This window comes from Brassica napus, chromosome C4 (assembly GCF_020379485.1).
Source record: "Brassica napus cultivar Da-Ae chromosome C4, Da-Ae, whole genome shotgun sequence".
In the NCBI taxonomy this organism is placed as follows: Eukaryota; Viridiplantae; Streptophyta; class Magnoliopsida; order Brassicales; family Brassicaceae; genus Brassica; species Brassica napus.
The window spans coordinates 23,781,887-23,805,567 of NC_063447.1; the positions used below are offsets into that span (position 1 = coordinate 23,781,887).

At 39.7% G+C, this 23,681-nt stretch overlaps 2 protein-coding genes and 1 long non-coding RNA gene across 3 annotated transcripts; all 3 read right to left on the reverse strand.

Moving 5' to 3' along the window:
- Positions 1 to 206: 206 nt before the first annotated feature.
- On the reverse strand, positions 207 to 1,920 carry LOC125585907. Its single transcript, XM_048755626.1, has 3 exons — positions 1,343 to 1,920; positions 592 to 1,269; positions 207 to 539 (listed from the first exon to the last, which is right to left on the reverse strand). The coding sequence occupies exons 1-3, from the start codon at positions 1,832 to 1,834 to the stop codon at positions 207 to 209; spliced, it is 1,503 nt and encodes a 500-aa protein (XP_048611583.1). The 5' UTR covers positions 1,835 to 1,920.
- Positions 1,845 to 3,269, reverse strand: LOC125585908 (meiosis-specific protein ASY2-like). Its single transcript, XM_048755628.1, has 4 exons — positions 2,506 to 3,269; positions 2,302 to 2,436; positions 1,908 to 2,228; positions 1,845 to 1,855 (listed from the first exon to the last, which is right to left on the reverse strand). Exons 1-4 carry the CDS (start codon positions 3,221 to 3,223, stop codon positions 1,845 to 1,847), a joined length of 1,185 nt encoding a protein of 394 aa, XP_048611585.1. The 5' UTR covers positions 3,224 to 3,269.
- Positions 3,270 to 17,153: 13,884 nt separating this feature from the next.
- LOC125585394 lies at positions 17,154 to 21,712 on the reverse strand. Its single transcript, XR_007322319.1, has 3 exons — positions 21,524 to 21,712; positions 18,433 to 19,049; positions 17,154 to 18,369 (listed from the first exon to the last, which is right to left on the reverse strand). It is a non-coding gene; the product is annotated as an uncharacterized LOC125585394 (long non-coding RNA).
- Between the last annotated feature and the right edge of the window lie 1,969 nt (positions 21,713 to 23,681).

The window sequence follows — 23,681 nt, forward strand, 5'->3', positions numbered from 1 at the left end:
AAAAAAAAGGGGGAAAAACATCCCGAGTATCGAACAACAAGACCCATATGCGCCAACGGGTACATAAAGGTTCAAAGGTCTCAACGAGACCCAAACACAACATAAGGAGAAAAGTCTACTAAAAAGCAAACTGCGAAATTACAACAGGAAGAGAAGGTCCTCGACCAGATACCCATTCGTCACCAGCGGGAAGGTTCTTGCCACCATCACCGTCTTTTCTCCGGGACCCGAGATGCGACCAAATTTGGCTGGGCTGGAGCAGTCGCGTCCGCAATAGGCATCCCCGCGGGATCATCGTCACCCTTCTCCGGGTCTTCCGACGAGGAAGCAGATGAACTGGCATTCTTCGACGCCTTAGCGGGGGAATCTGTTAGCACAATGGTCGGCACTGCCCCGTCCTTGTGAACAACCGCTCCCGCCGATGTCTGCTTCGCGAGATCAGCATCTTGATCGGTGGGTTGGTTGGAAGATACAGCAGTTTGAGCGGGCTTCTCCACCGGATCTTCAGGACGAAGAGGAGTACGCAGAGCAATAGCGGCCTCCGAATCGATCAGATTAATATTCGACCCAAACGGGTCAAGCTGACGCCACAATTTCCTCGATTAAAAATCGAGACTCCAACACTAGCGGAGAAAGGCAAAGATCTTCCGCCGGAATCTCCTTTACCTCCAAACGCTCTGCTTCTTCCTCGTAGTGCTTCTCTTGCCCGATGAAGAAGTCGATGGTTTCCTGCGGGATCTCAACACCAGAGGCCTTGATTTGCTCGAGACATTTCCTCGTCCCGAAGGCTTGACTATAGAGACACCGAGCATCGTCGTATTTGTCCCTTTTGTCTTCACGAAGGGAAATCCTGTGAAAGCGTTTCTCGGCTTTAGCGATCATGGCAATCAGCACGCGAATCCTCTCGTGCGTGACCTCGTATTTACGAGATTTCCGAAGCCTGTCCATCTCCTCGGAATGCCTTAGCAATTCCGCAGCCATTTTTGCCTCTAGATCAGCCTTTTCCTTCCGCTGCTTATCCACCACGAACTCGAGATTGTTCATCGCCTCCTTACACATCTGCAGTTCAGCCGCATCAGACGTTCGCGTCTCGTCAAACGCTTTCCTGAGAGATTTCTCCCGAGCAATGGCTTCAGCCTTTTCCCGCGAAGACACCCGAAGAGCCTCCTCCACTTTCTTCTTGGCTTCTTCGCTCTCACGGATCTGCTCTCTGGCCCGCCTAAGGGCTGTGTCATACTTCCCGACCAGAACATTCCAGTCGCCGTGGCTCTGATCAAAACACCAAAAGACTTAGCCAAAATAATTTAAGGTTCGGAAAAGAAGGGAACGAACAACCGCTTACCTTTACAGACGAGCAAGAGGCGTGCTCATACTCATCTTTGAAGATGAGATCTCCCACTGAAGGGAGTTGATCGGGACCGCCTTTGACCAACCGTAACAGGCGAGCACAATCTTCCGGGTAGCAAGCCAGCGGAAGCTCACGGTTAAACTCGAATCTGAACTCATCTGCCGGGGTTTCCTTAGGGCGACCGGATACTCGGGTCTCAGATCCCTCCGTGACATGAGCAGGGGACTCATTCCTCGAGCGGTCCCGCTGTCCGCCCAAAGTCGATATTCCCCTCGGAACCTCAGTAGAAGGTAGATCACCGGCCAAGGTTCCACGGGATACCTCCTCGGTGACTCGACTCTCCCGTCTCCGTCGGCGGAGGGCGATAGTCTCATTCTCATCATCCTCCGAGGTCCCAACCTCAGGGATAGCTTCAGGAACTAGAGCCTGAAGTTCCTCTTCGCAGACCGAGGATGAGCGGGGCATAGCCAATTCTTTCTTCTTCATCTTTTTCTTCTTAGGAGCGTCCTCGGCGGGCAAATCTCCGGCTTTCCGTTTCTTCCCCCCTTTTTAGAGGAACCGCCTGCCCCAGTTTGCCCGGGCTCAGAAGATTCCTTCGGATCCTCGGCCTTTTTCTTGCTTTTCTTCGAGGAGCCACCAGTACGCGTTTGCTCAGCAGCAATTGGGGTCGCCTCTACCGCTTCCAACCCCGAAGGGCCAACCCTGCTCCCAGAAGCGCCTCGCTTGGCGCCTATCTTTTCAGCCACAATAAGGCTAAGGTCGGGCAATTGCTTCATTGTCTTGGCTCGGTTGATCTCTTTCTGCTCAGCTTGAGTAAAGAGGGATAGTCTCTTCGAAGTCGATTGATTGACGAGGGGAAGCAAGTTTGAGATCCAACGTTCTGCAAAGAAAAATTCTTAATACACGCTATTCACTTGCTAGGAAAAGCAGAAGGAAAACCAAAGAAAACTCACGACTAGCAATTTGATCTATGGATCTTTGAATTCTCTCCCGAGTAAAGTCCTCCCAGTGATCTTGCTTCTGCAGCGCAACGATCCGAGCACTCTCCTTCCAATCCTCGGGATAAGTGGCGAGATTCGGATGACCAACTACAAAAGGAAAAGAGACGCGTTAGACGAGCACATGCTACAATTGTCACATAAGATACTGCGCAGTACCCATCTCTGCATTCCAGAGAACGCGATAACCAGACTTCGGAGGCTCCTCGAACGCTGATCTGTTCGACTTCACATAAAAATACGAACGCTGCCAGTCTGAGGTTTTGGTCGGGTACCCCGTGACCACGTTATAATTTGGGCGCATCCTCGTCGAGACGAGCCCATCATCGGAAATTGAGACTGAAGTCAACTCTTCAAACGACCTCACACTCATCGATGTCCCTGCCTCAGCCGCGATCACCGATAGAACGACCATTAACCGAAGAGAACCGTTCATCAACTGGCTTAAGGCGACTCCTCTGCGAAACGCGTAAGCCGTGACAATTCGGGGAATTGGAAACCACAACTTCGTGTCGCTCCGAAAATACGATTCGTAAATGCATTGATATCCCTTCGGAGGCGACCAAGGCCTCTGATCCCGTTTTGGAACGATGAACGAAACCCCATGTGCATTGAGATCTCGGAGGAGAGCTTCCACCGACTCCACGGTAGACTTCGTCCTCTCGACGTTGGACCAATTTTGTCCATCGACGACCGAAGGTCGAATTCTCCAAACCTCCAGGGGGCTCTCCTCAGCAAAGATGTTCCCAGGGTAGTAGCTGATCGGGACAATCGAGGCGTCGACCGCTTCTTGACCGTCGTCGTCACCCCGGAACTGTTCTCTCGCTTCCGAGACCAAGAGACGCTGCGATAAATCCATATTCCCCGTATCCATCATCGCTTCGTGATGGATATCGCCGGAGTCCCGAGAAGAGACCGCCCCCTTTCCCTTTGTTCTCGCGTCAAACGATGAGATGACGACATCTCGGATACTCGCAGATCTAAAAACAGAGATAAAGAGAGAGAAAGGAGCGTAGAGAGAGAAAGTACCTTTAGCGCTGCGGAGGAAAATGAAAAGAAGTGGAGAGGGGGTCGCTATTTATAGAGAGAAATAAGCGCGGGGATCAAAGCGTCATCATTGCGCCTAATAAGGCCTAAGTGGGCCTAAACCCAATTAGGCGCGTGATCAACAGATGCGCCGGTCCGTATTCTCGACCCGTAAGCGTTTATCTCACGATCGCAACGCGTGAGAAACGGACGCATCAATCCATTCCCTCGATCGAGGAGTATCAATTGAACGGATTGACTCCCCAACGACCTGTCATTTGCTCGGATTGAACCTTTTGTTCTCCGAACCACAGGCACCAAATTCATCAAAGATCGATTGCTCGACCATCAATGAACTGGGGGGGGACTTACTGTTGGGGATGGATTTAACCCATCCACAAAGCCCATCGAACAAAGGGCCCAGTCCAGCAAACCGAGTCGACATCGGCGCAGAAGCCGATTCTCGAGAGATCGACTCGACAGGGAGCGCTGATAGTCGAAGCAGAGAGCAAGCGGAGCGAGGTTGATCGACTCAACGGCTCAGCGAGCATCTCATAATCAGGCCCGAAAGGCCGACAAAGCCCAATTAGTAAAAAGAGTTTAGGTTAAGGTAATCGAACAGAGTATAAAAGGAGAGGAAAGCAAAGGAGAAAGGCATCGACACTTAGCTACACAAACTTAGCGGCGAGATTAGGGTTTATCATCCGTACAATCATCTCTCTGCTATTTGTACTTTTCCGGTTTAAGCTCTCACGAGCTCCGGCTTGCTTTTACTTTCTCCACCTTTGTAACATCATCTCGAAATCTAATAAACGCCTCTGTTCGACCCATTTCTAGTATTGTTTACTTCTTCTGAGACCAAACTCACCTTAAACACATAGGCATTGGCCATAGGTGCAGTGGCGGCTGGAGTTTTCTTACCAGCGTTGTTGTGAACTGTGATTTTCTCTTTCGTATTTCCAGACATTGTTTTGATCAAGCGTTTTGCGGCTATGAGTTAGAGTAATCCGTACCCCCCTCCTTCTAGCGCCAAACTGTGGGAACCGAAATTCGCACTGTCGATTTCCGTTTAAATTAGGAAAGTTAGGAAAACTCTAATTTCCCAGAGGTCCCGGATATCTGTTAAACCACACGCCAAGCAATCAGAACACGCAAGTAAAGACGAAAAGAAATAAGAAATCGTAAAAGAGAGCAAAAGGAGTTTTATTCCGAATTCGCGTATGAGCGTTACAACAACGTAGAAGCCTCCGCTATGAGAGCTGTCGGCGAGATTCCTAGTTCTAACAACCTAAGACTGCAAAACCTAGTCGAGCCGCAGCTTGAAATAACAAAAACGGAAAGTTGCCTAATTGCTCTAAGTGCTAAGTTTTCTCTGAAAAAGTCTTTTTTCATGCCTCTCGCCTAGGACTCCTTATATACTGGCTCCTAGGTCGGTTTACGCTTTTCCTCTTCTGCCCTTAAGCCGTCACAGCATAAAAATGGAGATATTCCATTTTTTCTGATCTTCGTAATTATCTTCAAAATTTCGTATTTATCCGCGGAAACTTGACATTTATCTTTCCTTGCGAACCAAGCGTAAACCGTCATGCGGCTTACGGGCTGTTGGTTAAGAAATCGTAAGTTGGGCCTCGAGTCATGTCTTAGGTCCCTTTGGGCCGTCTTCTGACTCGAAGGGTTTATTACGGCTTCTTTCGATAAAGAACGAACTTTCCGCGGTTTTTACCGTAAAGTTTGATCGATGACTTAGAATGGCGGGAAACATGAAATGGGTTTGCTACGGTCTTCGGGAGATAGCATCGAAGAGTAGACGAGAATGCATGGAATAATGTCGTATCGACGTTTCGGAAGAGCTCGGTCGCTACGCTTGGCTCGAGCTCGGTCGCTATGTAGCGACCGAGCGGAACGGACGCTCGATCGCTACGTAGCGACCGAGCGGGACGTGCGCTCGGTCGCTTCGTAGCGACCATGCGACCTTTTTCGGGCTTTTCTCCGATTTTTCGTGAATGTGTTTTCTCCGCAAGATTCTTCGTAAAAATAAATCTTTTTCGAAGATTTGGTTTTCGTAAAAACGTTCATGCTGATTTTTACGGACTTTCAGACATTGATTCCGTCGTGACCGATTTTGACCCCAACAACACTTACCTAACCGACCATAGAACCATGTCCCAATGAACCCGATCAATCTTGCTCTTACAACCGGTGCATCTTTTGATCAATCAGATCAGACACCTTGATTCATCACCTATGGATCAGGTCGTCCATCCTTGCCCAACACCAGATAACACACGGCCTTCCTTGGGTAAACACACCCGGCCCCATACTTGTGGTCCATGCCACTTAGTACTGGCCTTACTCACCTCCACGGCTTGTTGCTGGTTCCAAACGAATTCGACCTTGCTCTCCACATGGTTCCTCATGTCTCCATGAGTCGGATCATTGATTTACACCATGATCAGATCCAACACACACCATGATCCACCATGGATCACTATCCAATGAGTGGCCTCTAACTTCCATCCCACATGGATGAGTTAGATCAACTAAGATCAGCCCTTCTCTCAGGGTCCTAGATCCTTAGTTTATATCAACACATATGGTCTTCAAGGGGGGTGCCATACTTGGCCTTAACCACACCACAAGAGACGGATATACAAACTAGAAAGTAATTATAAAATCGGTTACCTTACACATGATCTGATTAGATCATGTGACTTTCCTTATGATGTTCGGCCATGATCCTCCAGTGCACGCCTCTATCAATCCTTATCATATACTTCCAATATTGATAAGATCTCTCCATGGGTCGCACCAATGTTCCTATCCATGGAACTCCCATGAAACCAGTTTCTACACTGCATCTGCCTTCAAGGCTGTCTTGGCCTCTAAGAGTAGAGTTTGGCCTTCTTCCTTCTCTCCTGGTTATCTGCGTGTGTTTCCAAGACACATAGGAAGCCAAGGACATGTTCATCCACGATCAAACACTATCCATGGGTCATGCATCACTCCCCCCTTCAGTGCCCATGAAACTGCCTTTCTACACACATCTGCCTTCAAGGCTCTCTCAACCATTGGAAGTGGGATCCGGCCTCCTATCTTCTTCCATAACCAATTTCGTGTGTTCTAAGGCCCTGGAGGATGCTTTGGGTGTTAATAACACGAATCAAAACCCATCAAAGGGTCGTTTATAACTTCCCCTTTGATCTCTTCCAAAACTGCCTCTTTATGGCCTTTAAACCACTCTTGGTCTTGGATCATGCAATCCGACCATCTCTTTCTTTTTCTCTGTTTTTATTTGAGTTTCAGGGTGTATGAGGAAGCCCTGGCGTGCCTGCAAAGGCACGGAATTGCCTGCCTTATATAGAAGAAGGGGTATTGACCTTTCCAAAGGTTGCACCCTTTCGGTATCATTTCTGGCCATTGATTTAATCAATGGTCCAGATCACACCCATTCGCCTATGGCAGTTACCAGACGCCCTGGAACTGTCAAAACACTCCTGGACATGTGAAACTGAAGCCCACACGGATTGCCCATGCCCCTGGCTCAATCCCAAGACCCCACCAGCCCATCGGCACACACGGGTCGCCAACATGGCCCGACCACTGTCCGGACCCGACCCAACTGCCCAAGACTTGAACACTCAGTCCAGCTGAGTTAAGCTGATCCCCAGCTGACCCAGCTGAGTGAGCTACACCATCCAGTTCAGGGAGCTGACCGACACTTCAGTGAGCTACACCGATCTGCACTACACTTCACCTAGCTGGTCGAGCTTGCTTACCGCATCGCCCAGCTGTTATACACTGCGTCTAGCTTGCTTCCTTCATCTTATTTAATCCTTCAAAATCCCTTGATCTATTTCCAGACCTAGAATTAGTTTTCCCATGATCCATTCTGATCATTCACTTCATCGAGCTTCACCCGGACCTCGTCCAGCTACCGGCTCGCTTGTCCAGCTCCATTGAGCTTGCCTCTGCCTTATTTTGGTTAAGTTCCAGCTATCTGATTTCCTTAACCACGTTTTGGACCATGACATGCTTGTATTCAGGTCGTATTACCTGGCTGGTGCGTCTCCTCGCACCATAGTCTGTGACACCCCCGATCGTAGATGACCGGAAATGACACGGTCGATGTTCCTCGATGGTCGATCTGAGGTTCTCAGAATACTTCCAATCGCCTTAGACCAACAACCAAAGAACACCAACGATCCTATCAGATATCACTTTAGGATTTTCAACCCGAAAAAGCAATACCCGATAGTTAGTTCATCCAGACAAGGACTAATATCATATGGAACCCGTACTCTGAAAACATTCTTCATATATCATTTAAAATCATCTTACCAAATTTGTTATAAATTAACCTCGAGGTTTTCGGTCAACAAATCTTATACATAAGAAATATCAAAACGCCTTTGCAAGGATAATAAAACTACCGCTGGCTAATGCTGTTCCTTCCGTCCTAGAGTAAGGTCTCCCGTCTACTGGTTACCTGCATCACAAATGAGTCATGAGTAACTAGTTTACTCAGTGAGCCTAGTCCCGCACCCCAACATATATTAGTAATATCTCGAGCAATCAACTCCATTTGTATGCAGTGGAAATATATTCCATAACGAATAAGAATGCATATATAAGGCTGATAGTTTCACCGATGTGAATCTTATCTTAAACATCATCTCCACGACACCTGCCATTCACTCATACTTATAATATATGTATAGACTAAACCCGGTTAACCACCAAGGCTAACCGAGCCTAGCGGGGAAATAAATATAACCATCATCTCCATTTGATATTCCAAGATCGAACATCTAACGCTGCATGCAGTTACACGGCCTCCAGGGTGTGACCCCATCATCGTGTCTTCGTAACCTTGTTCCGTATCGCAGGAACAATTCACGGTAATGCAGGAATTTTCGGGAGAGTGAGTATACAATAAGACTTCACATGATTTATACTTATATATTTAATACTATACATAAGTTTAGTACTTGAGAACAAATACTAAGGTTTGGAATAAACTCTATGATCATTCATAAATATTTAATAAGTGTTTACACTAAGTAAACACCTCACCAATTCAATATTTGATCAAGAGACAAAGCCTATCAATCATCTACATTCGGTATTGATCAACCATCCATCTAGACTCACCTTTTATTTTATGAGATTGGCTAAGGAAGACTTGACTCGAGCTCAAGCTAATCACACTCCACTTCCGGTACACTTCAGATTCAAAACGATCACAAGGACTGGGCAGGCTGATCCGACCACTCTCCTTGACCATCTGAATTAAAACAAAGTGATTGAGAAGACTGGATTGAACTAGCAAAGCTCCATACTTTAGCTGATCAAAACAGAGCAACGTACTAAGTTCAGACAAGTCGATTCAGGACATGACTAATCAGTTCACAAACGGTTCAAGCTAAACAAATTAGATCAGATCAGTTCAAGCTCGGTTCAGATAGGTTTGGTTCAGGACAGGATCAATTCAGGACAATCTTTATCATTGCAGTTCAAGGATAGCTCAGCTTTGTTCAGTTAAGATCAAACCAAGATCAGTTCAGTTTAGAACAAGATTAATTTAGTTCAGATTAAATCCAATCAGCTCATAACAGATTAGCTAATAGTTCCATGAGACTGATTAAATCCAAAACTAAAATGAACTTTTACAAGAGCTTAGACAACTGATCCAGACGGCTTCGTAAGATATCATCAACTGGTTCTTATCAGAACATGACTGACGCAAGAGGCTGAAGCTTACCGGTTTTACTCAACTGACTAAACTGGGCTAGTAGTCTCACTTCAAGCTAACCACGATTTAACCTTTCAAAATAGAGTTTATGGTTGGATCAAGATCATAAAAAGGACAAGTCGTTTGGGTTGTCTTATATGGACTGAAGCTTAACCAAAACTTTTCTCATAAAACCGATAAACGCTTACTGGATAAAAATCAAAGGCTGAAGAACATGGATGATTCTCAACTTCAGGAAGCCAAACCTTCAGATATTAATCACACCAAAAGTCACTGATTCAAGCCAGAAGATGGTGAGAAAGGGTCATCCAAGCTCACTTATTTTCTCTGAATTTTCTCTGAATGTTTTACATGGTTCTTCCTCACAGATTTTTTTTTCTCTTTCTTTCTCTCTTTCTCTCTGTATTTTCAGTCTGATTTTGGAGCTTAATGAGCTCGCCCTGGAAGACCAGAGGTTAATAAATGAGAGGATAACAGCATAGGAAGAGTCAGCAAGAAAGGACAGAAGTAAGACACAAGTGGTGAGCTGAATCACACTTTCCCTCCCATGTAGTAAACTCATTTCCTTCTCATGAAGAAACATCAAGCAGCTGGTAACTTGCACATGAATTTTTAATGAATCAAGCAGACATGTAGGCAGGTGCACGTCACATAACTGGTCCAGAAAGCAAGCAGGTGAAAATCATGTGCATCGCACATGACCGACCAAGCAGCTGAACGGTCTTTTCGGCAGTTTTTGACCAAACGTTTCATGTCCGTCGAATCTCGTCTTGCTTTCGGATAAAATCGTCCAGCTTAAATAAAAATCTTCCATTTTAATTAATACTCGGTCAGAACTATCAAGGGAAAGTCTATCGACCACAAGACAGTCCCGTCGAGACATCAATCACCGGGTCGATTTTTATTTTTAATTGTGGTCGAACCAACTCCAAACTGGTCGAGTGGAATTTTTCTCGACCAATATCCTATCTGTTCTTGAGGGTCTTTACATTCTTTCCCCCCTCAAAAGAATTCGTCCCCGAATTCTCATAACATAGCTATACACACTTTACTGAACACTGGAGATCTGCAAAGAGTTATGGATATCAGCTTTGAACTTATCTTCATCTGCTTATGTCTAAACAACTGATTTTCGGTTCCCCGACTCTTACAATCAATCCTTTCTTTTCTGAGCGAACACCTTGAGAAAGAAACAAATTCATTACTACTACACAACTCTTGTCAACTGCGGTATGGATACTTTTTCTAATAATCACGAGTCTCTGAAGACTATCACTTCTCAAACTTTTTTATTTTGCTTTCCCTCATAACAACAAGATGATAATGTGGAACGTTAGGTGATGTGCCATACGTGATGGTAACATCTCGAGTCTGGTGAATGTTAACTTGATTAACCGTGCAACAATCAAACAAGAACATGCACGATCAATCACACCAACATGAACCAGACCAAAGGTGCTATTTTCAAATACACACACTCACCCATTCCAAGATTGATTTTCCTTACTTTATTCTACAACTTCTGATCTATCTGAGACCCTCTTCCTAATCTTCTGAACAACTTAATCTCTCTGATGTTTCCCATGACCAAGTCTGGTTCTATTACTTTATGATTTTTTTTCTTCTGTCCAGCAACTGAGGATTCAACAAGTCCGTCTATACCAAGCTTGATTCACCAACTGAGTACTCTTGTACGGCGACTTCATACTTTATGTATTGATACATCCTCTGATATCTTGAAAATCTTGGCATTCCCATATGCCCTACGGTCATACCTATTCCTTAACTCATCAATCTTCTTCGGCGTTCACTTAACATCTCTTTTCTACTTATCTAGTTTAATCTTCTGGTAGAACTTGAGTTCCTTCTCCTACGTTTTTCTAACTAACCTTGTGTACATAACACTCCTCATATAATCCACCAAATTATCTTCATTCCGTTCCTCCTAAGTTCTCATTTCTCAACTGAGTTCCTCAAATACAAACTAGTAAACCATCTCTGTTCTCTCCTGGTAAAATAACCAAATCAATCATTTCGATTCTGCTTCATGATTCTTGAATTCCTTCTCAATATTGACACCAACTTTCCCTCTCCTCAACGGATATTCTTTGATCAGTGAACACTTGCATTCTTTCTCCATACTGAAATGATAAACAATTCTGAAGAGCAAATAAAATTGTAGCCAACTCTTACTCGTGCATTGAATAATTTTCATTATGCCTCCTTAGCTCCCATGATGCATAAACGATTATCCAATCGTCTTGCATCAGCATTCACCAAAAACCATACAAGATGCGTCCATGCAACACTACATGACAGGTTCGGCTCATGAAAGGCTAAGATGTATATAGACGTAGAGACTTCCTCTAAATGATTGCCTTCTTCTTTACTCTTTTTACTTCATTCCAAGGTAATACCTTTCTCAATCAATCAGCTCTGCGGTTGATATGGGTTTCAACTCTTGAACAAAATTCTAATGGTAAATCCAAAGATCTTCGAATCTCGATAACAGAGATTGGACACGACTATTATTCGATAGAAGCAACATCTTTTCTAAATTTCCAACAAATCCTTGTTCCAACTTGCTGACTAACGGATCCCACTTCCAATTTCCTAGCAGTAGGATTTACTAAAACTTGATGCATCCATCGAGCGTCTTTGAAAACCAATTGGACCTTACAACTGATCTTAACCACTCATAAATTCTAGAAAGTTGATACTTGACCATAGCCACGTCAGCTAGAGTTAAACATAACCACAAAATCTCGTCCTTCTTATTTATCACTGACATGGACACTCCCTCAGAAAAGACCTAGATCGAACGAAACCTTTCTTCAAACAAATCTTCTAAATGCTACTAGAACTCGGCGAGAACCACTTGGTGAGATCCCTAGGCTATTACAGTGAATCCAGGTTTGAAAAGAATACTGAACGGGTTAGTTTTAGATGTCGACCATCCTTTCAATGCCTTAACCACATCTTCATCTTCCCTGATTATCAGATTGTCTTCTACTCTGCTCCTTTTCATCTTCTACTTTCTAAACGATCAAGTTACTAGATTACACTTCTTCACCTTTTTCCCAAAAGGTTTTCATCTTGCCAGACTGATATGAGCGATGCTCAAACACTTGGTAGAGTAACTTTATAGGCCAACGGTGCCGGGTCTTCTTCCAAATACTTCTTTCCACGACATCCTAATTGAGCTCGATAACTAGATAACCAATCTCACTCTAGATAGAAACATACCGCTCTAACGGAAGTACTAAGGAATGGGGAAAGGCATACCATAAATTTTTAACTGGCAGCCAGTACTTCCAGGAATAAGAACGGGTACTTGAATTCACTAAAGTGAATCCTGCTTACAACTATGACACTATTCGGAAACTACAACTATGTGTGCTTCCCGAATCAAACACAATATGGGCGGAAAATTCCATCCATAGGCAAGGTCTCATACGACACCTTGATCACAATTCACATTTTTTTTGTTCTTTCAATCATTCATAAAATTTTAAAAATGAACATAACACACAATGGGATAAGGAGCAAACCTGTGATTGGACCTTTCAGGGGTTTTGACGGTCTAGACAACCATAAAGTGTAGGCTCTACCCAAATGGCCTAACACTTGGATCAAGACTAATGGTAAGGAAGCGCAAACAAGTTCAACTATTGGTATCCTAGGTATAGGTAAAGGAACTGGGTAACTTCATGGGCAAGGGTAATATAATCATCCTTACTCTTCACAAGAGAATCACCAAAGCACAATGATGCAAACAATCAAGAATTTCACGCACTTGGAGGATCCCGACTATACTGTCCTGGAAAGTCACCACCATAACAACTCGGGCTCTTTGATCTTGATCTGATGAAACGTACACCCAAAATCATCTCAGCGACTTAATCCACTACTTGAAACTGGCCTTCAATCTTCACTGGTTGGAAATTAAACGGTCTGTAGGATTTGGTGAACTTCTTCAGCAATAACTTCTTTAATATTCACGTCATACTCTAGTATCTCCTCGAAGCTCTAAACCTCCATGCTCTTTTATCTACTGCAAAATTCTTGGCTGAGTTCCCAAAGATTTTCTGTCGGATATTTGGCTTATTCTCCAAAGCATAATTGATGAATCAAATTCACTCGACCACATATCTCGATGCTTAAATTGTTGTATATGATTAACTCAGCCTTAACCTCCTGGCAGAAACATCTCAGTGTACCAACTCCGTAAACTGAATCTTCAATTGGTCCCATACCTTGTGTAGAAAATACTACTTCTTGAACTCATGAAATCTGTCCAACTCGAACACAACTCTCTGAAGTAATTCTTGACTCTCGACCAACAACTCATAGCGTTCATCTCCAAATAGCTTGCTGCCAAATCCTTCTTGTAATTCTCTGAACAACGGCCACGTGAATATTCTGCTCTGAGTGTTGGATCCCAAATCTGCCTCAAGCCAAAGTATACTTCGAATGGTGTAGTCCTTCTTGAGTATCTTATGGTCCCAACTTCTTCTTCTTTGCATCATAAGCTTCATGATATTCCGTTGCAAACAGAATGCTTCTGGTGCTTCCATCATCTTGTAATATAGTCAAACCATCTCTTTCTCCAATGCTAAGCTTGAAACAAATGCTTAAGAAATCATGCTTGTATGGCTCTGGTGCTTGTACGTCTTAGCATGAGCTGGTTAGACTTGAGAAGCCGGATGAATAAGTGCATCTGAGTGATCATGTGGATTTGAATCGTACTGAATCGGATCACAAACAACACCCACCTTGACATCGATAACACACGAGTCCGGAGATGTATTCGATGTATCAATTCTGTCCCATAAATCTCTCTAAAGTATTAGCATCCCCCACTTAAACTCAGAAGAAAGGCAGGAAGGCATGAGGTTACTGACTTCTAGCAGGACGGTAGTGAACCCCACCATGAGGGTAGCAAACTCGAGCCTGATGATAGTAACATCGGTAAGTAAAGTCAATCCGTTCAAGCTTGTCTCGGTGCTTCTTCTATGAAAGATCACTGTTAGGTAACTACCCATGACTATCTATTCTAAAATGAAGGAACCAGCCAGCATATCCTAGTTATCCTTGCGACTCATTTTGACTCGAAAAACATTTGAAACAAGTCCCATTCTAGCATCGTATAACCATGCTCTGATACCACCTTTGTGACACCCCCGATCGTAGATAAGCGGAAATGACACGGTCGATGTTCCTCGATGGTCGATCTGAGGTTCTCAGAATACTTCCAATCGCCTTAGACCAACAACCAAAGAACACCAACGATCCTATCAGATATCACTTTAGGCTTTTCAACCCGAAAAAGCAATACCCGATAGTTAGTTCGTCCAGACAAGGACTAATATCATATGGAACCCGTACTTTGAAAACATTCTTCATATATCATTTAAAATCATCTTACCAAATTTGTTATAAATTAACCTCGAGGTTTTCGGTCAACAAATCTTATACATAAGAAATATCAAAACGCCTTTGCAAGGATAATAAAACTACCGCTGGCTAATGCTGTTCCTTCCCGTCCTAGAGTAAGGTCTCCCGTCTACTGGTTACCTGCATCACAAATGAGTCATGAGTAACTAGTTTACTCAGTGAGCCTAGTCCCGCACCCCAACGTATATTAGTAATATCTCGAGTAATCAACTCCATTTGTATGCAGTGGAAATATATTCCATAACGAATAAGAAAGCATATATAAGGCCTATAGTTTCACCGATGTGAATCTTATCTTAAACATCATCTCAACGACACCCGCCATTCACTCATACTTATAATATATGTATAGACTAAACCCGGAAAACCACCAAGGCTAACCGAGCCTAGCGGGGAAATAAATATAACCATCATCTCCATTTGATATTCCAAGATCAAACATCTAACGCTGCATGCAGTTACACGGCCTCCAGGGTGCGACCCCATCATTGTGTCTTCGTAACCTTGTTCCGTATCGCAGGACCAATTCACGGTAATGAAGGAATTTTCGGGAGAGTGAGTATACAATAAGACTTCACATGATTTATACTTATATATTTAATACTATACATATGTATTAGTACTTGAGAACAAGTACTAAGGTTTGGAATAAACCTCTATGATCATTCATAAATATTTAATAAGTGTTTACACTAAGTAAACACCTCACCAATTCAATATTTGATCAAGAGACAAAGCCTATCAAACATCTACATTCAGTATTGATCAACCATCCATCTAGACTCACCTTTTATTTTATGAGATTGGCTAAGGAAGACTAGACTCGAGCTCAAGCTAATCACACTCCACTTCCGTTACACTTCAGATTCAAAATGATCACAAGGACGGGGCAGGCTGATCCGACCACTCTCCTTGACCATCTGAATTAAAAAAAAGTGATTGAGAAGACTGGATTGAACTAGCAATGCTCCATACTTTAGCTGATCAAAACAGAGCAACGTACTAAGTTCAGACAAGTCGATTCAGGACATGACTAATCAGTTCACAAACGGTTCAAGCTAAACAAATTAGATCAGAACAGTTCAAGCTCGGTTCAGATAGGATTGGTTCAGGACAGGATCATTCAGGACAATCTTTATCATTGAAGTTCAAGGATAGCTCAGCTTTGTTCAGTTAAGATCAAACCAAGATCAGTTCAGTTTAGAACAAGATTAATTTAGTTCAGATTAAATCCAGTCAGCTCATAACAGATTAGCTAATAGTTCCATGAGACTGATTAAATCCAAAACTAAACTAAAATGAACTTTTACAAGAGCTTAGACAACTGATCCAGACAGCTTCGTAAGATATCATCAACTGGTTCTTATCAGAACATGACTGACGCAAGAGGCTGAAGCTTACCGGTTTTACTCAACTGACTAAACTGGGCTAGTAGTCTCTCTTCAAGCTAACCACGACTTAACCTTTCAAAACAGAGTTTATGGTTGGATCAAGATCATCAAAAGGACAAGTCGTTTGGGTTGTCTTATATGGACTGAAGCTTAACCAAAACTTTTCTCATAAAACCGATAAACGCTTACTGGATAAAAATCAAAGGCTGAAGAACATGGATGATTCTCAACTTCAGGAAGCCAAACCTTCAGATATTAATCACACCAAAAGTCACTGATTCAAGCCAGAAGAGGGTGAGAAAGGGTCATCCAAGCTCACTTATTTTCTCTGAATTTTTTACATGGTTCTTCCTCACAGATTTGTTTTCTCTCTTTCTTTCTCTCTTTCTCTCTGTATTTTCAGTCTGATTTTGGAGCTTAATGAGCTCGCCCAGGAAGACCAGAGGTTAATAAATGAGAGGATAACAGCATAGGAAGAGTCAGCAAGAAAGGACAGAAGTAAGACACAAGTGGTGAGCTGAATCACACTTTCCCTCCCATGAAGTATACTCATTTCCTTCTCATGAAGAAACATCAAGCAGCTGGTGACTTGCACATGAATTTTTAATGAATCAAGCAGACATGTAGGCAGGTGCAGGTCACATAACTGGTCCAGAAAGCAAGCAGGTGAAAATCATGTGCATCGCACATGACCGACCAAGCAGCTGAACGGTCTTTTCGGCAGTTTTCGACCAAACGTTTCCTGTCCGTCGAATCTCGTCTTGCTTTCGGATAAAATCGTCCAGCTTAAATAAAAATCTTCCATTTTAATTAATACTCGGTCAGAACTATCAAGGGAAGGTCTATCGACCACAAGACAGTCCCGTCGAGACATCAATCACCGGGTCGAATTTTATTTTTAATTGTGGTCGAACCAACTTCAAACTGGTCGAGTGGAATTTTTCTCGACCAATATCCTATCCGTTCGTGAGGGTCTTTACATGGTCCATCCAGACGATCCTATCCAGGATCGGGGATGCTACAATTATGGTCAAGTGTGTGACCATAATCAGTGTGACCATAAACTAAGTGTTCTGGGGTTTACCATTGGGAGACTCAACAAAAAGGAGAGCGACCATACGTGTGTTACCATAAACGAAGTGTTCGTGTGTTAACCGTGGGAAGATTTGCAGATTCACAAATTTGAAAATATAGTTGTTGGGAATCTGACACAGAACTGTACAGTTGACTTACTTCTCTTTTGTTTATTATTCTTGTAAGTCTATATCTAGACAATTATAACATAATTAGATTAAGAAAAGTTCTCTCTCTCTCTCTCTCCTTCTTCAGCATAATCACCTTCTTCATATTGCCTCTAAGCTGATGGAGCGTTTGCTTGATGTCATCTTCTGTCTATGCTTTCTCTTAAAGACACTCAGAGCCTGTAGTGGTAGTAAGCGTAATTGAAAGGCTCTTCTTTATGGATCTTCAATACTGTCTTGGTGAAATCATCCATCTCTTTGTTTGTAGCCTCTCTCCTTAGATGCTTAAGCGAGATTGGGGATGAAAATGTTTGGATGCACCATGATGAAGCAAGACTATATAAAATAAACAACTACCACACAAAACAATTGTAAGATAAAAGTCAAAAAAGGAGACACAAGGAAAGAGAAAGAAATTCCCCGAAAATATAATATGAAAGGCGAGAACTTCACTAGATCAAACTAAAAAGGAGACATCTGATAAGCAACAAAATCAAACACCAAAAACAGTCGCTCGTGCTACAAAACCGGAATCTTGAGGTGGTATACATTAACAAAAGCAGCGATTCCAACGATCAACCACAGTATTGAAAAGAGGAACTCAAAAACGACAATTAAAAAACTCGAGGATAAAAGACTAAAGAGAATCATGCCAAATATCGATAAAATCTAATGAAGCAGTGTCAAGCAAGTAGAAAGACAAAAAAGAGAGAGAGGGAGAGAGAGAGAGCAACCGAGAAACAGAGCTTTCGGTTTCTTCTAATAACAAGTGTGAGGGACGAAGAAGGAAGACAAGCAGTTTATATTCTAAAAATCGGAAACCACAAAAGGAAATGATTGCCACGCCATTATCGATTCGCCGTTATCGATTCGCTTTCTAATGAATCAAAACTTGTAATTAATTCGCCAAACTGGAATCTCGAAACGAATTTGAAATTCAAAAATTGTCTGTCTAAAATACACTACCCAAGTCGATATCAATACCCTTTTGACATGGGACACGCCGGACTCCAAGAGCTATTGTTGGAGCATGTTTCACCACACTCTAGACCTGGTCGAATAGTCCGGTCCAATGTCATTAGAGCCCAAGAGAAGACAATAGACCCTTGTAGGTTGAAGGCCCATCTCGACCAGATGCAATCCATGTGGAGCTGACCTGATGAAACCAAAACGTATAAGAGATCAAGGCATTGAAGACGATCATAAAGGCACATGATACCTGCCAGAGATCGTTTGGCTGTTCTGATTCACACACAATACTTTGACTCTCCACAGTAGTATCTTCTTGCGTTGAAAATAAAACATACACTTTTTATACTTAATCACTAGTCAATATACTTTCCTTCGTAATTTCTCATATACGTTATCACATACTCTATTTTCTGAGTGGATTTTGAGATCTATCAAACCGACACAATTGTTTTGGCAATTTGAATTGTCTATTTTGACTTTTGCAGTTATTAAATACAGCAAGAAAACCAAATCATGGAGCTCATCTCTTACAAACCGAAAAAGTAGAGAAGTGAAGAAGGTGGTTCCTCAACGAAAGGAAGACCAAGCCCTTCGTTATTAACTGAAACAAATAACAACAATTGCAAAAAAATGAAATAAAGCATATCGAGCATCAACCATATACTTTCGGTTTGTTTTTTTGCCCGGTTTGAGGCATATGAGATACTGGATGCTTAAGTGATGTCTTGTGCGGCACTGACAACGGCGGTGGTGGAATATGCAGCATTTTTGGTGGCGGTGGTGATTGTGGCCTTGGCGGCGGTGAGTAGTGAAGAGCTGGTGGACTCTTTGATCGCCGTACTCGTGTCAGCTCCCTTCTCAATCCTATTTCATTAAGGAAATTAAATTAAAATGTTATGCTGTGTTTTAGTTTAATATTAGGTGTTTTTTTCAGTATATGCAAACATAATCATCTTATAACTATTTATTATTATATATATTATCAATTAAAAATCCATCACAACTCAAACTTTATTATTTTCAACTATAACATATAAAACTAATAAAAAATTTCACAACTTCTGCTAGAGCTTTGTTCATATAATGATCATGTAATGAGTCGTGATTATTTAATCAAATCAAATATTCTCGAAATGAAATAACACTTATCGAACACGTTAAAAAGAAACATCATGATGTGTAAAATTTGTATGAGTTTTAAAATTTAGAAGTGATTATGTGGACTCTGTATCATGTGTTTTGGTCACTAGAACATTATACATTAGTGATGTTAATTTTAGGGTTTTCTGCAAAAAAACCCTCAAATGTGGTTTTTTTTTGCAAATTAATCCGCAAACTCAAAAACCCACGGATCAACCCTCCAAGTGCCAGTTAAACCGCAATATAACCCTCGGCCGTATATATGTGTATTTGACTGTGTATAATTTTAACATTTTTCAATACTACGTCGTTTTGGCGCTAATTTTTAAATGAAAAAAAATTGTTGAACTCGGGGTTTGAAACTTGAACACTATGTGCATGCTATAGAACCATCTCGGCCAACAAATATATTTGTTTAATTTGTTGTTCAATATATTTAGAAATCTATATAATTGCGTTTAACAAATCTATATATTTGGTTATATAGCATGCACATAGTGTTTAAGGTTCAAGTTTCAAACCCCGAGTTCAACAATTTTTTTTTTATTTAAAAATTAGCGCCAAAATGACGTAGTATTGAAAAATGTTAAAATTATACACTGTCAAATACACATATATACGGCTGAGGATTATATTGCGGTTTGACTGGCACTTGGAGGGTTGACCCGTGGGTTTTTGAGTTCGCGGATTAATTTGCAAAACAAAACCACGTTGAGGGTTTTTTTGCAGAAAACCCTTAATTTTAATATTATTTGTACAAAAATATATAATATAATTTCTGCAATTTAATACATGTATATAATATAAAATATTTTTTATAATAATAATATTCTAAAAAGTTAATTTTTTAATAAATATTAATTTAATAAAAAAATTAATTCTATAATATCATTATCCAAAAATATTATTTATTTTACTGTTATCCAAAATCAATAAAAACAGAAAGATAAATAATTGATAAATGAGATTAATTATTAATTTAATAATGATATAAACAATTCTAATTTTCAAAATGAGTCTCCTGAAACAAAAAAAAAATATTTTGGAAATAATAGTATAGATATATAAGTTAAATATTATATGATTTTAAAACATCTTATTATATATAATATTAAATAAACATCCATACTTTTTTAACAATAATAATATGGAACTATGAGATATAAATCCCAGTTTCTTAATTTAGAAAAATCATAATTCAGAGTAATAAAAAAGTAAAAGTCATTATTTTATTAATAGAATAAATTTGTTTTTTCATTATTTCATTTTTTCACTATTTAAAAATAAAAAATAAAATTAGATTAAAGATGCCCTTAGGCAATCATATCAACAGTAAAATAGGACTGACAATATGATCAGAATAATAAATAAATTAACTTTGCTACAAAATCAAATAATGCAAAAACAAAAAAAATAAATAATGCAACTTAAAAGAATATAATAAACATGACTTTGCTACAAAATCAGAAAAACAATATTAGAACATGAGGAAATCATATTCTTTATCCGCACACATAACACAATTTTTCCTTCATAAATTTTATCTGAATTCTTGTAAAAGGTTATGAAAGCCTCTTCAAAAAACATTCTTGTAAAATGTCATGAATAAAAAATCATTTACTCTCTTTTCTCTTGATCTTCGCTTTGATTTTATCTGCTTACATCTTAGTTTCGATAAACTCTTGAATATTTTTTAGAAGACCACTCGATTTTTCAAAAATTATTTCTCCAAAATGGCATTTGATTTTTTTCAAGATTTTGTTTTTCACTTGTCTATAGATGTTTCTGTCCTAAATTTGACTTTAATTAATAATTTAGGATTCTGTTTTTGTTTTAATTTAAGTGATATTTTTTAAATTTTATGTAAAATTTTAATGATATTTCGTGTTTTTAGTCATTTATATTCTATAATGTGATTTATTATTTATTAGATTAACTTTAATTAATGCAATTTTTTAATAGAAGGGGACAAAATAAATAAAAATGTATCTTAATAAGAGTGTAAAAACCTTAAATTCAACTAAACTGAAACAGGATGAGTATGTAAATCAATTTAACCAACATGACTCAACCATTATGCGATTTTTGTGTGTTTTAGTAATACATGGGATAAGACTATTAATGAACTTTTCCATCAAAACGCAATCGCCAAGCTTATAAATTTTGTTTTAAAAGGAATATACTGTAAAACAACTAACCAGTGATTGAGAGTGGTTCATGGTGCGAAGGAAGAACAGACTGGGTATGGCAAAGAAGAAACACAGTGAATACGTGAACCAATTTTGAAGAAAAAGTCGTGTTTCTCATTTCTTCTCTTATTTTAACATTGAGATTCAAGACTTCCCTTCCATGGAAAACTTCGACAATATATATATATATATATATATATAGAAGGGAACACGATCCTCCCAAGAAAGTAAATTAAAATTTAAAATATAATATAAAATTAGATTTTGATCCGCATTTTGAAAACGCGTAATAATTTGCGAAGAAAAAAATCTATTAAAAATGTTACAAATTTGAAAGGATATTTCTATTTAGCTAATTGTCCATATCATATTTAAGTATAAGTCATATCATCAATTTAAGTAGTTATGTCATGTTGTTTTTGTAAAAATAATTATACAGTTTTTATTTATATGATATAATATTACATGACATATTGTTTTTGTGCTGAAATGATTTCACTGATGTCTAATAATATCATTAGTGAAATGATATGACTGTCGAAATGATTTAACTAATAATATAATATGACTACTGAAATGATTTCACTACGGATGATTTCATTAATAATATGATACAAGTAGCTTTCTTACAGAAACATTGTATGATAAAGAATTCACCATCCTTTATAACTACTGTGTACACCTATTAAATTATCCAATAAGTAGACTACTAGACGGCTATAATCACTCAAAAAAGATTGGTCAGATACTTCATTTGCTTCATACACAGTGTTATTTTAACAATTTTTTATCATATAAAGATTGTACTTCAAAATTCAGTATAATTTATAAATATATCAAGCATAATATTGATAACAAAATATATTGATCTTATAAATATTTTTATTTCTATTAAACACTATTAGTTATAACTTTTAATAATGTAAATATATTATAATTATTTTTTAATTTGTGTGAAAAAGATTAGAATAGTAAAATCAAATAATTTTGAAGTTGCACATGAAAGTTGGACAAACATTAATTTCGCTTCAATTTCCATTTGTCTAACTCAAACTATTTTTAATGTTTTGTTGAAACTGTTTTAAATTTAGACTTTGAAAAGTCTGAAAAGTAGGCTACTAGACGACTGAAATCACTTAGATGGATCAGTAGTTTTAAAAACAAAAACTATCCTAAATTGGTTTGACTAGAGAAAGAATCAACATAAACTATAGGTAAAATTATTAGGGTATCAAATGATAAATTGTCCACCATTAAATTTTTTTTTTTTGATATATCATAGATTAATAGAGAAAAATTATTTACAGCCGTGAAAGTTATCAAGATGAAAAAGAAACCATGTTACTTTGTTGGTGTAAACACAGTCTTCACAGTTCATAACACTTGTTACAAATTCTATATCAGAACACTGGATAATTTTAAATTTCATTACTCAAATCAAAGTTTCAAATTCTAGTTGTATTGGTGTTAGACTTTGTTTACTTCCATATTTACCCATGTACTTCTTCTTTACTGTAAAACTATTATTGTCCTCCGACTAAGTTTTAGTCTTTCTATATTTCACCCGCATGACATAACCACATGTCTCGTTAGCTTAAATTACCCTAAAGCAAACTCTCTCAAATAAAAAATCAATTGCAATACATAGACACACAATAGCCTATTGGAAATCAAGATTAAACTAAGCAAGTGATAATAATAACAATAAATCGGTTGTAAGATAATATATGAAATAAGCTAGACTTAGGGTTTCATACATGCAACCAGAACCATAATCTATAAATACTAAAGGGGTGACATGTACTGTCCAAGAACTCGAATTCAGTTGTAAGATATACATATCTCGCTGCTAGTCTAATCATATATCTAAATCTTATATTCGAGCTCTTGCATGCGAATAAAGAAGAGTGTTGATTGATACTACAAAGTGTCGATCGATACTTCTTTAGACAAGCATTAACGCTTGGATCGATTTGTTCACTGAGTTATTTAAACCAGCTCTCGCATGCGCCTAACAACCTAACTCAACATAATTAGTTCAGATAATTGGTCATACTCTCACTTGCGCCAATTATACTATTATAAAGTTTCTAGTTAACTACTCTAGAACACAAGCAGTAAGATCAAGTATGTGAATGATCCAACTAAATCACCCTAGCAGTTCTAT